General features: G+C 33.2%; 1 protein-coding gene across 1 annotated transcript; it reads left to right on the top strand.

The window, feature by feature from the left end:
* The first annotated feature begins 1,767 nt into the window (after positions 1 to 1,767).
* LOC114412386 (ACT domain-containing protein ACR4-like) lies at positions 1,768 to 5,605 on the top strand. The gene is made up of 8 exons (XM_028376247.1): positions 1,768 to 1,903; positions 2,690 to 2,774; positions 2,909 to 2,954; positions 3,073 to 3,187; positions 3,290 to 3,357; positions 3,446 to 4,039; positions 4,174 to 4,278; positions 4,913 to 5,605. The coding sequence occupies exons 1-8, from the start codon at positions 1,900 to 1,902 to the stop codon at positions 5,252 to 5,254; spliced, it is 1,359 nt and encodes a 452-aa protein (XP_028232048.1). The 5' UTR covers positions 1,768 to 1,899; the 3' UTR covers positions 5,255 to 5,605.
* The last annotated feature ends 9,471 nt before the right edge of the window (positions 5,606 to 15,076 follow it).

Below are 15,076 nucleotides of genomic sequence, written 5' to 3'. Positions count from 1 at the left end.
TCCACAACCACAACACATTAGTACTACATTTTCCATTGAATAAAGTGAATACATCAACATGTATTTCACCTAAATATAGAAATAGATGAATTCAACCGTTTTCCTAAATATTTAACTTTTATAGTTAATAAAACACGCGCGCATATATATATATATATACTAATTAAAGACAAATAATTAATATGTTTAAAGTTAAAATTAAATTATTTTAATAATATTCAAATTTGATCTTTTGGTAAAAATAATTTTTGATTTAATTTTAACTATTTTCTGATTAAATTTCAGATTACTCATAATCTCTTTTTCCTTATAAACAAGAGAATTAAGACAAGAAAATATACATTTATATATTTTATTAAAATTTATTAAACAAAGTTTTTAGTGAAGTCTTATAAATAAAAACAATTAATTGGTAAAAAAAACCTCACTAAAAGTAATGAGCATTTATACTAATATCATGATAACCCCACATTATAATATATATATATATATATATATATATATATATATATATATATATATATATATATATATATATATATATATATATATATATATATTACCTATAACCAATTTTCTCTTAAGAAGCGCAGTTTACTCTCAAATTCTTATTATAAGCCTTATAATTTTAAAGTATGAAAAAATTGTTAATAAAATTTCAAAAAATGAATAACAAAATTTTTTATAAGTTTATTTCATTTTTCGAAAACCTAAATTAATAATAGAGTATTTAAAATTAACTAATAGTAATATTAATTAAATATTGTCCGCAACAAAAATGAAAAATGAAAAATATCCGAGTATGTATTTTTATCAGTATTTTTAAAGATAAAAAAACAAAAAAATTTAAAAGAATGAAAGAAGCTAGAATAAATTTTTGTTTTTAAATTGTTTATAATTTTTTTTAAAATGAATTTAATTTGAATAGATTGATAATATAAAATTATTTAAATATTTCATCAGTTATATAATTTAATTTTTTGCACTGAAAATACCGAAAAAATTACTTTTTAAAATAGTTTCAAGAGATTGATTTTTTTTTTCTTTCATTTTTCCTTCCTTTCAAATACAAATTTCAGAAAACCTTTCACGAAACAATTTTTAAAAAATCATAACCCAATCAAACAGTTCCATAAATGCACGATTTATTCGTATCAATGTATCACACATTTTCATTCAACCTAACGCGCAATTGGTTAAATAAAGATGATACGCCACTTATTATAAATCTCCTTATATTATTATTTTTTAGTACATTTCATCCTCCTCTCACTCCTTTTCCTCTCCCACAAATCCCGTTCTGCTAACGTGCGCCCTCCTTCTTTCGCTCTACCATTTTTTCGCGAATTAATTACAATTATAATTATAATTAAAATTATGACAAAACACAACACTGTTTTTGAATAGTAACAGAAACGTGTAGGAGAAAGAGAGAGAGAAGATAGTGACAGACAGAGAGAGAAGAAAAGTAGAAAAGAGAGTCTGCGTTTTTTTGGGTACTTTTCGGAGTTGCAGGTTTTGGAGCATCGTGTCGGGGAGGTTCTCATTTTTTTATTAAAAAATTTAATTAAAGGGTTTTTTTTTTCTCATTTTAATTTTCTTCATGTGGTAGGATAAGAAAATATTATTATTTAATTTAATTACTTAAATTACTATTTTTCTTTCCTAAGTTATAGACGTGAGAGAAGATCAAATGGTGCGTGTGTTCATATTATTATAATATTCATAAAAACAAGCTCATATTTTTGTGTATTATTATTATATATATGTACTGTTTGTTGCTTCGTAACAACACCACCACATTCGCAGAGCCGCTTTCTTTGTTTTTGGACTGAGAGATTACCAAAACAAACCCACGAATTTTTGGTGTGGCAGATCACGATTCCTCAGAAAACTGTAATGGGTAGGTTCCTGTTTTTTTTCTTTCTTTTTGATTTTTCGTTATGGGTTGCTTTCTCGTGGTTTGTTCTCAGAATCTTGTTCCTTGGTTTTGGGCACACTGAAAAACTTGTTCTTCTTTTTTGGTTTTTGCTTTCTGGGTTTTGTGAATCTCTGTGTGTGTGTGTGTTTGTTTTGGGGGTGAGGAATTGCGTCTGCAATTGGGTGGCAAGACATGAAACACAATCATGGGATTTTCTTCTTTGGTGTGAAATTTTAAGGCTTTTTCTTTCCCAAGTGTTAATTAGTTTCAACTCTATTGATTTGGAGCGTGTCATGTGTTTGCATCTTTGCTTCTTTTTCTTGTTTTCACAGTTTCTCTTGTGTGCTTTTTTTTCCCCTTTGAGGTGTGTGATCGGTTTTCATTGGCCTAATGGTTTATGTTCAGTGATTCCTTCTTTTAGCATAATAGTAACAGCTAAAGCATACAGCACGAGGCTTATTCGTACCAAACAACTTTTTGGGTTCTGGTTTTCTTCATTACTTGGTTATTCTTTTGTGTTTATTCGTCTCTTAACCATTGGCCACTCTCCTTTACACACCTCAGCTTCTTGTCCCCAGCTCCTATATTCTTTCTCTCTCTCATACAGTGTATTTTGCAAAGAGGTTTTTTTTCCCCATCATTGTCTTCTCTTTCTTTGTGTGTGTATATATTTATTGAGCTGCTCTAGCTTTTGATTCTCATTGGCTATGGGGGTTCTGTTGCCATGTTTTGTCCTCTGATTGGTTTGTTTTGTTTTCTCTCTCATAGCTTTTATGTCGGAGGTCAACATGAGCTTCTCTCACTACATGGATGATGAATATGAGAAACTCTTCCGGAGAATGAACCCTCCCAGGTACCAATTTTTTCCTTCCCATTTGATGAAAAGAAAATTAGCCATCTTTTTCGGATAAAAAATAAGAAAAAGAACAGAGAATTTCAATGATTCCTTCCTCACACCTTTGTCCACTTGTTGTCTTGTCTTGTCAGGGTTGTAATCGATAATGAAGCCTGCAAGAATGCCACCGTTATACGGGTATGCCTATTTCCTTCTTCGTGTTTTTTTTTTTAATATTTCTATGATTGAAGAGCTTTTGCCTAGTTTGATGGCACTTTTTTTAAAAGGGGTGTTGAAAGTGAATTTAATTTTGCAGGTTGATAGTGCAAACAAGCATGGAATACTTCTTGAAGTTGTACAAATCCTCACTGATCTAAACCTCATCATAACTAAGGCTTACATTTCTTCTGATGGTGGATGGTTCATGGATGGTAATACTTTTCTTTGACATTAATTAATTTCTATTACAAGATACATTGGTAATCATAAGTTTTGGGGGTTGGAACATTGAATATTTTATTCTGTTCTACCAGTTTTTAATGTTACTGGCCAAGATGGAAACAAGGTTACTGATGAAGCTATTTTGGATTACATTAGAAAGGTTGGTGTCCCCATTTGGTGTTCTTTAACTTCTCTGCTTTTACGAAACAACCACTGAACCATGTGTTTGGTTCCATTTGTGTTTTCAGTCTCTTGGTCCCGAATCTTGTGTTACATCTCCTATGAGATCTGTTGGGGTTAAGCAAACAACGGACCACATTGCAATTGAGCTTATGGGGACTGATAGGCCAGGGCTGCTTTCAGAAGTGAGTGCTGTTCTGACCAACCTCAAGTGCAATATAGTGAATGCAGAGGTGTGGACTCACAACACTCGTGCTGCTGCTGTAATGCACGTGACTGACGAAGAATCCGGTTCGGCCATTACTGATCCTCAGAGGCTTTCTATAATCAAGGAGCTTCTATGCAATGTTCTTGGTGGTGGCAACAAGAAGAGGGGGGCTAAGACTGTTGTCACAGATGAAGCCACACACACTGAGAGAAGGCTTCACCAAATGATGTTTGCTGATAGGGATTATGAACGAGTTAATGATGATGATGACTTTGATGAGAAGCAAAGGCCAAATGTGAATGTTGTGAATTGGTCTGACAAGGATTATTCTGTGGTTACTATTCAGTGTAAGGATAGGCCAAAGCTTCTCTTCGACACAGTTTGTACTTTGACAGACATGCAGTATGTGGTTTTTCATGCAAACATCGATGCTGAGGGTCCAGAAGCATATCAGGTATATCAGATTCACCACTTTGTTCTGAACAAACACACATGTACACACACAGACCTGCAATTCCTTTTGTTGTTTGGTGCGATATGTTGGTCTTTTAAGAACATTGGCTCAATATTTTATGGTTGCTTGTGCAGGAATACTACATCAAGCACATAGATGGGTCCCCTGTGAAATCAGATGCAGAAAGACAAAGAGTGATACAATGTCTTGCAGCTGCAATTCAAAGAAGAGTTTCTGAGGTGAATGACTTATTAATGTTACTGAATTTGTGATTTCTTGCTTTAGACTTGCATATGGTATTCAATTATTCATGGAGTCAAGCTTGTGCATGTGAAGCCTTTTTTTTTGTCTAGGTAGTGATTTATTCTTATTAATCTTCACCGAAAAATTTTAAGCTGAACGTGACCCTTGCGTATTTTTTTATATCATGTGAATAATAGTGGTCCAAGATTAGTTGAAATGCAGTTGGTGGACTTTGACTACTGTTGTTATGTCCCACTGCCAAGTTGATTATCTTACTGAAATAGACTTGTTCAACTACATTTCTTTTTCATTTGGTTAACAGTTACTCTACTTTGAAGATTAGTCACAATTTTGTTGGCTCTGCAGAGCCTAAACAAGATTTAAATAAACAACAGTATACCCTTTCTTGTATTATATATTACCGATTACTGATTTTAACTCTATAATTCTGCTAAATTTTTATTCCTTAGTCAAGAAATCTTCTGGACCGCAAATTTTTATTTTCTTAAATATTCTAGACAATTGCCAGTTAGGTATTTTTGGTTCATTTCTCCATCTACCCTCATATTGGTTGGTCTCATGTTATTTTATATGACTATTAATTTTTTTTTTTATATCTTGTTGATTCAGGGTTTGAAGCTAGAGCTCTGCACCACCGACAGAGTTGGATTACTATCTGATGTTACACGAATCTTTAGAGAGAATAGCCTCACAGTTACAAGGGCAGAAGTGGCCACAAAAGGAGGCAAAGCTGTGAACACTTTCTATGTTCGTGGTGCTTCTGGTTTCCCTGTTGATTCTAAGACCATAGAATCCATAAGGCAAACGATTGGCAATACAATCCTTAAAGTAAAGGGTAGTCCTGAAGAGATGAAATCTGTTCCTCAGGATTCTCCTACCAGATCCCTCTTTAGTGGTCTTTTCAAGTCCAGATCTTTTGTGAACTTTGGCTTGGTTAAGTCCTATTCTTGAGAAAGCCATTACCACACTTGTTGCTGTCTTTTCTTGTGTACAGTGAAAGAGGTGAAGATGCAAAAGGGCTTTTACTAGGAAGTGTGACACGACTTTAGTTTTAGGGAAGTAAGTAGGAACACCATCATATCACACGCTAGGGAGAAAAGTGGCTTGTAAATTCTCTACCCCTTCTGCTTTATATAGCTTAGTTTTTTCCAATATGGAATCCAATCACACTAGGTTGAGTGATGAAAGCAAAAGAGAACCTTAGTTGTGTAAGCTTGAAACAAGTAGTTTCAAGCTTTTCATCATTTGTAAATATACTCATTCATTTTCTAGCAGCAGTTATAATCTTTCTCATCTTCCTCATCTTCCTTGTCTTTTACTTTTGTTGATTGCTTCTGCTCACTATTTCTTGCATTTAATTGCACTTTACGATTGGCCACAATTATTTTGGTGCCTTTATTTAAAGTTTGATTAATAAACTTCGTACACCATTGTTCAGAGGCTCTTCGTTATGCGAAGGTATGGGGGAGGGATATTGTACGCAGCCTTACCTTTGCATATGCAAAGAGGCTGTTTCCGGATTCGAACCCATGACCAACAAGTCACCAAGACATAACTTTACTGCTGCATCAGGGCTCGCCCTCTAAAGTTTGATTAATATTATTTAAATATTTCTTTGTAACAAATTATTGTTTCGAGCAAGTAAATTTTGAATCATAAGTTTTTAAAATAAAGTATAATGACCTCAATTTTGTCATAAAGAAACATGTGATAATTATAAAAATCATTTTTTTTACAAGGCGAAAACTCCGAGTTATGTGCATGCTTGTTTTTCTGTTGGGAGGTTCCTAATCCGATGTTCAACAAAAAACTTTAAATTCTCACTTCTTAGAATCTTGGTCACAAGATGTGTATTTGAATGTGATCGATCAACCTAACGTTTCTAGACCACTATGATTCTTTTAATATTTAAATGACACCATCAAGTTATAAATAATATAAAGTGAATATCAATAAAGATTTAATAATATAAAATTACCTAATAATTTCTCCCGTGAGACAACACATTTCCACGTCATTTGCTGCGGTGGGACTAATCTAGGTAGTCTTAAGCCATAATCTTTTTATGCAAGTTTTGATTATAAAAAAAAATTCAAATTTCATCATCATCCTTTACACCTTTTGGTCCTATTTGCTGTGCAAGATTTGGTTTGACGCTTATCTTTGAAAGGATATCATACAATTTGAACTTAAAAAATTAATGAAAATGGACGTGACATGGGAAATTACAGTGAAACACGCCTTGACTTGCGTCAGAATTGAGCAAAGTTAGATATTGCATACTATATATATTTTATTTAATTTTTTGTTCCCTCCATTATCAGCGTGAGAAATTTCCATACCATACCAAGGACCTAGCTATATCCTCGTTCCATGTCTTATTGGACAGGCAATTCGGTGGCGGCTAACTTTGTGCATAGTGTTGGCTACCAAAAAATGAAGTGTATGCCAAAATTTAAATGCCAATTTATTAGGGTCGCTGTCCGATTGAGACTTACACTATCATGGGGTTGAGTTAGGCTAATGCGTATCTTATGACCTTGAACACGGTGCTTATATTTTGTTTTGATTATAATATTATTAGGATGAAATATTTATCAGTTATGTTACTGATTGATTTTTGTTAAAAATTCGATTGATGATTTTTTATGAAATTTCTATTTTTAATAATGATTTTTTCATTAATAAAATTTGAATCGAAACCTTACTTAATTAAGACCAACTTTAGTACCAATCTTACGAACTACTTACTGGTACACGGTACTTATATGTTTCTACCCTCAATTATCATCCAAAATATTTGAAATTATTATTAATGGTCAATCCAATTAGGGAGGAAAGCTTTCCCCAGAAGAGTTAGGATTTGGAAATCAAAATGTTATCAATAAAGTTTCTGCTGCTTTAATAATAAGCTATTATTTTTGTCGTCCTCAAGAACTTTCCCACTATGCTATTTGCTCCATTTGAAATGGTCCACTACGAAACACTTCTTGTCCAATCCACACCCATTTGAACATTCCTTTTGACCAAACTGTGTGAGGGGAGAGACTAGCTAGTGGCTCGGCCTTTCAAAAGAAGGAAGGGAAATTGCCCAATGAACAACAATGATGTGTATAAAAGGAAGAAAAAGCAAATGAAAGACATTTTCTTTTGTTTTTTTTCCTATAATTTTTATTTATTTTTTGTAATCTTCTCAAATTTAATCATAAAATATCCCTTCCCTCCGCGATTGGCACATCGTTATCGGCAAAAGACGGTAACAGCTATATGAGGTTTTGCCACGTACGTGGATTGATGTTGTTCCATTAGACTGAAGAAGAATGCAACATAAGGTAACAAAGATAAGCTTCAAATAAAGTAAGAGCCAGAAAATTTGCTTTTTTAAAGACGATCAATTTGTGTACATCTTTTAGTCGATTATTTTTATTATTTTAAATCGTCCAAGAAATTTAAGATATGTTTTTTTTAAGAAATACTATTTTTTTTTTTGTGAACATTTTTAAGAAATACTATGTAGTTTCTAGCCACATACTTGTTTTTAGAAGCTTCAAGCTAACATAATTGACTAAAAGCGTGCTTGTTTTCAGGTTAAGAAGCTTCAAATGACTGATTAACTGTGACACGAGACTCATTGATTGGAGTGAATGTGTATTAGAACGTGTATGAACTGAAATACAAACATAATTAAATAATCACTAGGGAATTACTCCTCTTGACATTATATGAACTAAGCCTTCATTAGGTATTTAGATTATAAACATTTTCAGTGCCTCAAACTAGTATCTACAATAAATCAACACCCCGACGTTCATATTTGATAAATTGTTGATACCATAGTAGAGTTCGGTGGTTCACAAAAAATAAAAATAAAAAATAGTAATGTTCCGTGGGTGAACTGTTTTTCTTTGATTTCTCTTTTTAGCATAATCAAAAGAGAAAATAGGCTATGTAGTAAGAGTGTATAATAATTTTATAGTGTCATCAAATCATAAATTATTATGTATGATAAATTTATTAAATTTTATAATAATTATTTTAAAAATCTTTTTCTAAAGATTAAAAGTCATATTAACAAAAATTCTGATTGGTTAACCGTGTAAAAGTTTTTACGCTGATAATATATAACCATTAAACTTAAATCAAGATACTAAGAGAGTCTAACTCAGTTAGTTGAATAAGAAGAATGAGCTATTAGAAATTTTAAATATTTATCTTTGATTCTTACAGATAAAAAAAACTCAAATGAAAATCATATTTTAATCTTGTATTCTATTTTTAAAAGATATCAAATATAAAACAAAATTATATATTCTATTTTTAAAAGATATCAAATATAAAACAAAATTATATATTCTATTTCATTCCATTCTAACAAATTTTTCAATTCTTTAGAAAAAAAAACATGTTTTTCAATTGTTATTTGTTAACAAAAGTCTTCATCAACAAGTCACTAGAAATTTATTTTTTGTCAATCCAAAAATTAACTTTCTGTATAGGGTGGAACCCCATCTAATAGGCTATTTAAGGTTTATAGGTGTATATGTGCATAAGATGTGATTAAACCAAAATAGTGAGAGTAATGTCTAACTCAACTATTAAAAGGCCCTAAAAAAGATTCAAGCTTGTAATTACATTACACTCAACTCTCTTAACTCTACCATGAAATGTTTCTTATATGAGTTTTGTTTTTTTAGTAATTTTCTTCTCCTCTTTTTTTTTTTATCATCCATTGCTTGTTCTATCTTTCCAAATAACACTATTTACTTGGCAAATCAGTTGTGTCATCCCTATGATACCTTCCGATGCTTGGAACAGGCATATGTTATGCACATAAATGTTTTGCCACTCCAAGCAAAATAGGTAACAAAATTATTGGTGGATACCAAAATGCTATTTGACACTTAGGTGATATAATATATTAAGAAGAAAGATAGAGATAGATAATAAATGTTAATGGAGTGTTAATTTGAAACAGAATAATGTTCACTAATGGTTATTCAATAGTTAATTGCTATATAAAATGCTTGAATCTGCACAGTTATCTACTTTTGGGCCTATAGGCTAGCTAGCTAAAAAGGCTTCTTTTTTTTTTGGTACATTTATTTATTTTGGTACATAGCTAAAGAAGCTTCTAAATCCAGATCAGGATTTACATAAATGCATAAGCCAGTTTTCTTGATTTCTTCTCAACTATTCATCCATTATGCTGACCTTATATTTTTAATACAAGTGCATGTACCTTACAAGGGCAAAGAAGAGGAATAATAGACAGACCTTCACATAGTTATAAGACCATTCACTGTTTTCATTCTTAGACTGGTCAAATCTCCTCAACATGTCTGAGTACAGGAACATGAAATATAAACAAATACAAAGTATAAAATGTTAAGTACTAGTAAAGTATCAGTTTAAGTTTAATTGAATCATCTTGGTTGGCGTGACAATCATGGCCAAATCATGATCTCAAATTTTAAGAGAGAATACAGTAAGCTCTGACACCACAAAATTATCTTTGCTTAATATAAGGTGGCCGGTTTACCAGACAATAGCCACAACTTTAGCTGCCAAATGTTATTAATAATATAGGAATCACGTTCCTAGCTTTGTAAAAGAAAGTGGGAGGAAAACAATGCAATAAGAAATTACTAAGAGTGTCATGTGCTTAACTTTGAGTGTCACTGTCACTGAAACTTAGGTCTTTTAAAATTTTGTGCATGTGTATTGATTCTTCCCTCACATGAATCAGAAATGGGCAAATTAGCCCCATAACCCTTCCCTCACATGTAAGGAAAGAGATCCCTCTAAGAAAAATGCAGAGTTGATTATATAATTATTTAGCCACCATAATTTACGTGACTATCAGTTGATTTATTTATGAAATACATATGAGATGCCCATCAGCTATTAGGCAACCACTAAGTCCACATGGATGTCACAATTTTCAAGTGCCAAATCAACCCATGACTCAACACATGCTAAACGCCCTATTGAAGGGTGTTATAATTTTATTATTTTTTTGAGATCACTGAAGACAAGACCTGACATGGCGGTTAAGTTGTGTATTGGTGATCAATTGGTCATGGATTTGAATTTAGAAATAATCTCTATACATATGTAAGGATTAGGTTGCGTACAATGACCTTTCTTTATACCTTTGCATAACAAGGAATCTTCATAGACATTAAGGTATGTTAGTTTTTTTTTTGTAAACATTACTGGAGGTAATCCTACTTGAATCTGATGAGACTATTATAGGCACCAAAATTTTTTCTCCAAATTTTTAATGCAATTGCATTACTAGAGTTTGAATCTAAGACTATTGATTAAGTTAGAATAATTTCATGTTAATTGATTTACACACTTAACAGCAGGATTTTATTATTATTCAATGTACCTTAAATTCACTAGAAATATTCAAACTTTCATTTAGTTAATCTTTGACTCTCTTTCTATTTTCAATTTACTTCATTATTGATCTCTTTCTTATAGTTAAGTACAGAAAGAGGTCCAAAAAAGGAAGAGTTGAGTAGCCAAAAATGGACTCTGGGGTTGAGTTTCCTGGTTTCCAGATTTACAGTCATAAAGATGAGTTTGTATTCAGAGGGTCCATGATGAGTAGGCTACAAAAGAGAGCTCCATGTCCACTTCAGATAAAGCCTTCCACTACTGTGATAATATCATCAGCTTGTAGTGGAGCACAGAACTCAATGGGGGCTGCTTCAACTTCCTCTTCAGCTTCATCTTCATTAAATTCCTTCTTCACTAGTAAAGATCCCATACCTCTTCTTTCTCCTCTTGTGGTGCTTGAATCCACCTCCATCAGAGGAGAAAACACTGCAAAATCCCATTGATGTGTTGTATTTGTATGTTCTATACTATAGTTATCTTGATTTATGTTCCATTATAAATGATTGCTCTGGTTTAATTGGTTAATTCCATAAGATTACAAAGAAATTATCACATAGGCTTTGGATGCATTTTCCCTTGTTTGATCTTCTCGACGAGTGAAAGCTGAGTCATTATTCCATTGTTTCTATTGTTTCCCATAACTGTTACGTGAAATTAATCTTGTTACATTTGCAATGCCACTAAAAGAATAGAAACTAATATAAAGATTCAGTACTATTCTAAACTGACCAAACATCATTATATTCAGGCACTATAATTGAAGTATCATTCCGGGTATAAACTTGTATCCACGGATAAATCAGATAGCTCAATGTGAAAGAACAACACTAGTTGATTGTCATGTTGCTACATCTTCATCTAGGTATCAAAGTTTCCTAGATGAAATAATGAATATGTATATAATCATATTTAAGATTGAAATGCACCCAAAGTTTAGGTGAATATATAATGTATAATATAATTACCACCAATTATAAGTATCAATACCTCTATTATTACCTCTTTTTATTTCCTCTCGACCCAAGTGATACATTAGAAGTTATGACTAAATAAATATTCCCAAATCCCACAACTTCACTTCCCTTCTCTTATATACAAAAGGCTTAAATATGTTTAAGTTTCAGTAATCTTCTTCAAAATTGGGGCTGAGAAGTGTTTGGAATAGGATTTGAGATTGAAACTTGTGGTTGCACATTGTGTGATTGAGTCAAATAAAACAGCTAATTAAATTATTTAAATTCTGTGCCACCTGACATGACAAGAGAAAATGGATAATAATTAATACTTATACACTATTTCAAACACTAAATTAAGAAGTTTAACCAAAAACATCATTGATACAAACTTGTAAATACCTCATCAGCAACAAAAAATGTGAAATAAGGAACTAAGGGATGGAGTGCTGAGTCTGTTGCCAAGCTAACCTATGCTCTTCTAAAAGGAATGGATCCAGGCTTTTTTAAAGTTAGGTCAGTTATTTTCTCATAGTAAAGTTGTAGAAGAAATAAAGATCATTAAGTTGATAAAAAAAAAATATGGAATTTCTTAAAAAAATAGAAAGACATACCAAATGAGTATACTTGAAGCTCCCTTGTTATTAAATGTTTAATAGGAAATTTAACATCAACAGGAAGCCCATCTTCCTTATATTCAGATTTTCTTATCTCGGAGGGAGCTGCAAGTAACATACGACAAGCAAATATGTCAATGTCAGGAAAATCAAACTTCTTGGTGGAAAGAAAAGGGGGAAAAAAGAGTGAAATTGTGCAGATTATAATATACAAAATTGAGTGTAGCAGATCACTTAAGGTTATAAACTTCAATGTTATAGCAAGTTGGCTTGATGGACACAAGTTGACCATAATATCATACAAAAAATGAGATTGGTAGAAACTCAGCACTACTACTAAGGAAGTTCAGTTTTATTGCACTTAAATCTAGAAAAATACCTTTAACTGGAGCATTTTCAAGAATTGCAGGTTGCACACCTTCAATAGCCTATTACCATCAAACAGAGATAACAGAATAACAGAGAAACCTTAACACAATTTCTGTCAATGGATGACCCCATATCCATGAAACATAGTGCCATTGTTACAGTTTTTATTTCTTTACCTTTTCCAATGGGCACTCGAGTGTTTAACTTTTGAGCATATCCACTCAGTAAAGTATAGAAATTCAGTACTTAAAAACAGAACCAAAAATTTCAATTAAGACAAGAATAGTGAAGAGTGGAGTCTCATTGCATATGCAATGGCATAGCCATCAAAAGTGCTTTATTCCTCAACCCAATTCATCAAGGATAACAAGAGAATCTTGAGTAGCATTCTGAAGCACCAAGGCCGTTTCAGTACACTCAACAAAGAGTCGGTGCTCAGAGTTCCCCAAATCAGAAACCATAACGGTCTTCCTCGTTTGTTCAGAAATTTTCTCGATGGCGGAGTCCAAATCCTTGCGGAGGAGCGTGCCTCCCGTGATGATTCCCAGATCCAAAACCCTAAGAGCGTCCCTGAACTCACCGTTGCTGTAGTGGTGGCGCGCCACGAGGAGGCACGCCATGGAGTAAGCGTCGTGCCACATCGGCAGCACCGAGTGCCACGGCCCCGAGTGCAGCTGCTCCCACGCCATCTCGCATGACGCCTCCGCCGTGCGATTGTCGCCGTTTGTTGCTAGTGCCGCCATGCTCACGCACGTGTACTCGTCATGCTCGGAGATCGCGTGGAGCAGCGCCGCCGATTCAAGGTCCAGCGTTGGCGTATCAAAACCGCGAGAAGGAGCATCACCGCCAGATGCGGAGTTCATCAACATTGCTGCAGCGGCGCAAGGGTAGAGAAGTAAGCTTTTCGGGAGTGGACGCACACGTGACCATCTTTATGTTCATTCAATGTAATTACAAAATTGCCACCATGTGGTTTTCTAAGACGGTTCCTTATGACCGTCTTAGAACTCGCGACGTAAATAACAATTATAATGGAAATAATTACAAAAATGTCACTGCATTGTTTTCTAAGGCGGTTCTATAGAACTGTCTTAGAATAGCTGTCGTAGAAACCTACTTTTATAGTAGTGAAAGTTGGTCATTTTCCTTCGGAGGTGTATAGTTAGGTGGAAGGCTATATGGAGGCCATTAGACCTTCGGAGGATCAACTTGTTGCACAGGTCTATGTAGAGTCAAAGGAACCATTGATGCATGTGGTTGCCCCTGAACCAAGGTAAAACCAGGTGGGTATACAGACGTAATTGTTGTTTCTCCTTCAACCATTGAAAGGGTCTCCTCTGATCTTTTATTTTCCAGCCCATGTAGCACCTATAGGATTTGTGTCGTTTGCTCCTTCAGCTGACTGACATCATTCCTAACCTCTTCTATCTCATTCATGATCTTTGCTTAGGATCGCCTTCTATAAGGGTGTCGAGGACACACTTTTCCTTCTTGATTTTGTTGTCTTCTGCGCAGAAAACATTGTAAGCAAAAGGAATAAGAAAAAAAAGGGACAAAGAAAATCCTAGTTTCCAATTTTGAAGGAGTTTCCCCACATGTTGGCACTAGAGGTATATTCCCTCTTAGGCTGGCAAGTGGTTGACACTCATTCCTAGGGAGTATTTGCTCCTCAATAGACGAGGTCTTATCTACTAGCAATGCAAGGCATGCCCCACATTTCCAATCAAGGAACAATCAGCTCAAGTTAAAAATGTGGTTGACAATTACCTAAGGGAAAAAAAATTCTCTCCTCAATGAATGATGTCTAAAAAAAAAGCGCAAAATTTATCCTCATTTTATTACATTTAAAATATTGAAATAAATCTCTATTTGAAATGGATTACAGGAAATTGCATCTCATTCTACATGAGACTCCTACTTAGATTTTGGCAATATTTTAACAGCTTAAAAATACTCCAAGAAAGCTATATTCCTGGATTTGATTTGATCTCCTCATTCACTTTCTGGACTTGTGTTGTCAAGCTCGTGACTTGGTAACACAATTTATAATAATCCAAAATAAATTAAAAAGGATTTTATTTAAAAATAAATAGAGTTTTAGAAAAATAATGAGATTTTTGTAATTAAATAAATAAGGAGAAATAATTTTATTGATTAAAATAATAATTTTAAGGTAAATAAAATAAATATATGTTCTTAGAAAATAAAAAGGATGTATTTTGTTTATTCATTTGATAGGGAGTAAAATAGAGTTTCTTTTTATAAAATAATAAAATAAATAAAAATAGAGTAAATAATAAGCTGAGAATACCTAGATATAAATAGAGACATTATATACGTCTCTACGCTCTCTCTTCCTCTCAAACTCGTTTTCTCTTCTCCCTCTTCCAAAATCCTCTCTTTTTCCCGCATACACTCAAACTCAT

The sequence above is a fragment of the Glycine soja genome, chromosome 1 (genome assembly GCF_004193775.1).
Source record: "Glycine soja cultivar W05 chromosome 1, ASM419377v2, whole genome shotgun sequence".
NCBI lineage: Eukaryota > Viridiplantae > Streptophyta > Magnoliopsida > Fabales > Fabaceae > Glycine > Glycine soja.
Note: the sequence above shows the minus strand (reverse complement) of the source record. Positions and strands in the feature narration are given on the sequence as shown.

What these genes read in the sequence shown, in the direction of transcription:
- LOC114412386 (XM_028376247.1), top strand. An exon ending in AGAATGCCACCGTTATACGG is followed by an intron (nt 2,955 to 3,072) that starts GTATGCCTATTT and finishes TTAATTTTGCAG; the next exon opens with GTTGATAGTGCAAACAAGCA. An exon ending in AGGGTCCAGAAGCATATCAG is followed by an intron (nt 4,040 to 4,173) that starts GTATATCAGATT and finishes TTGCTTGTGCAG; the next exon opens with GAATACTACATCAAGCACAT.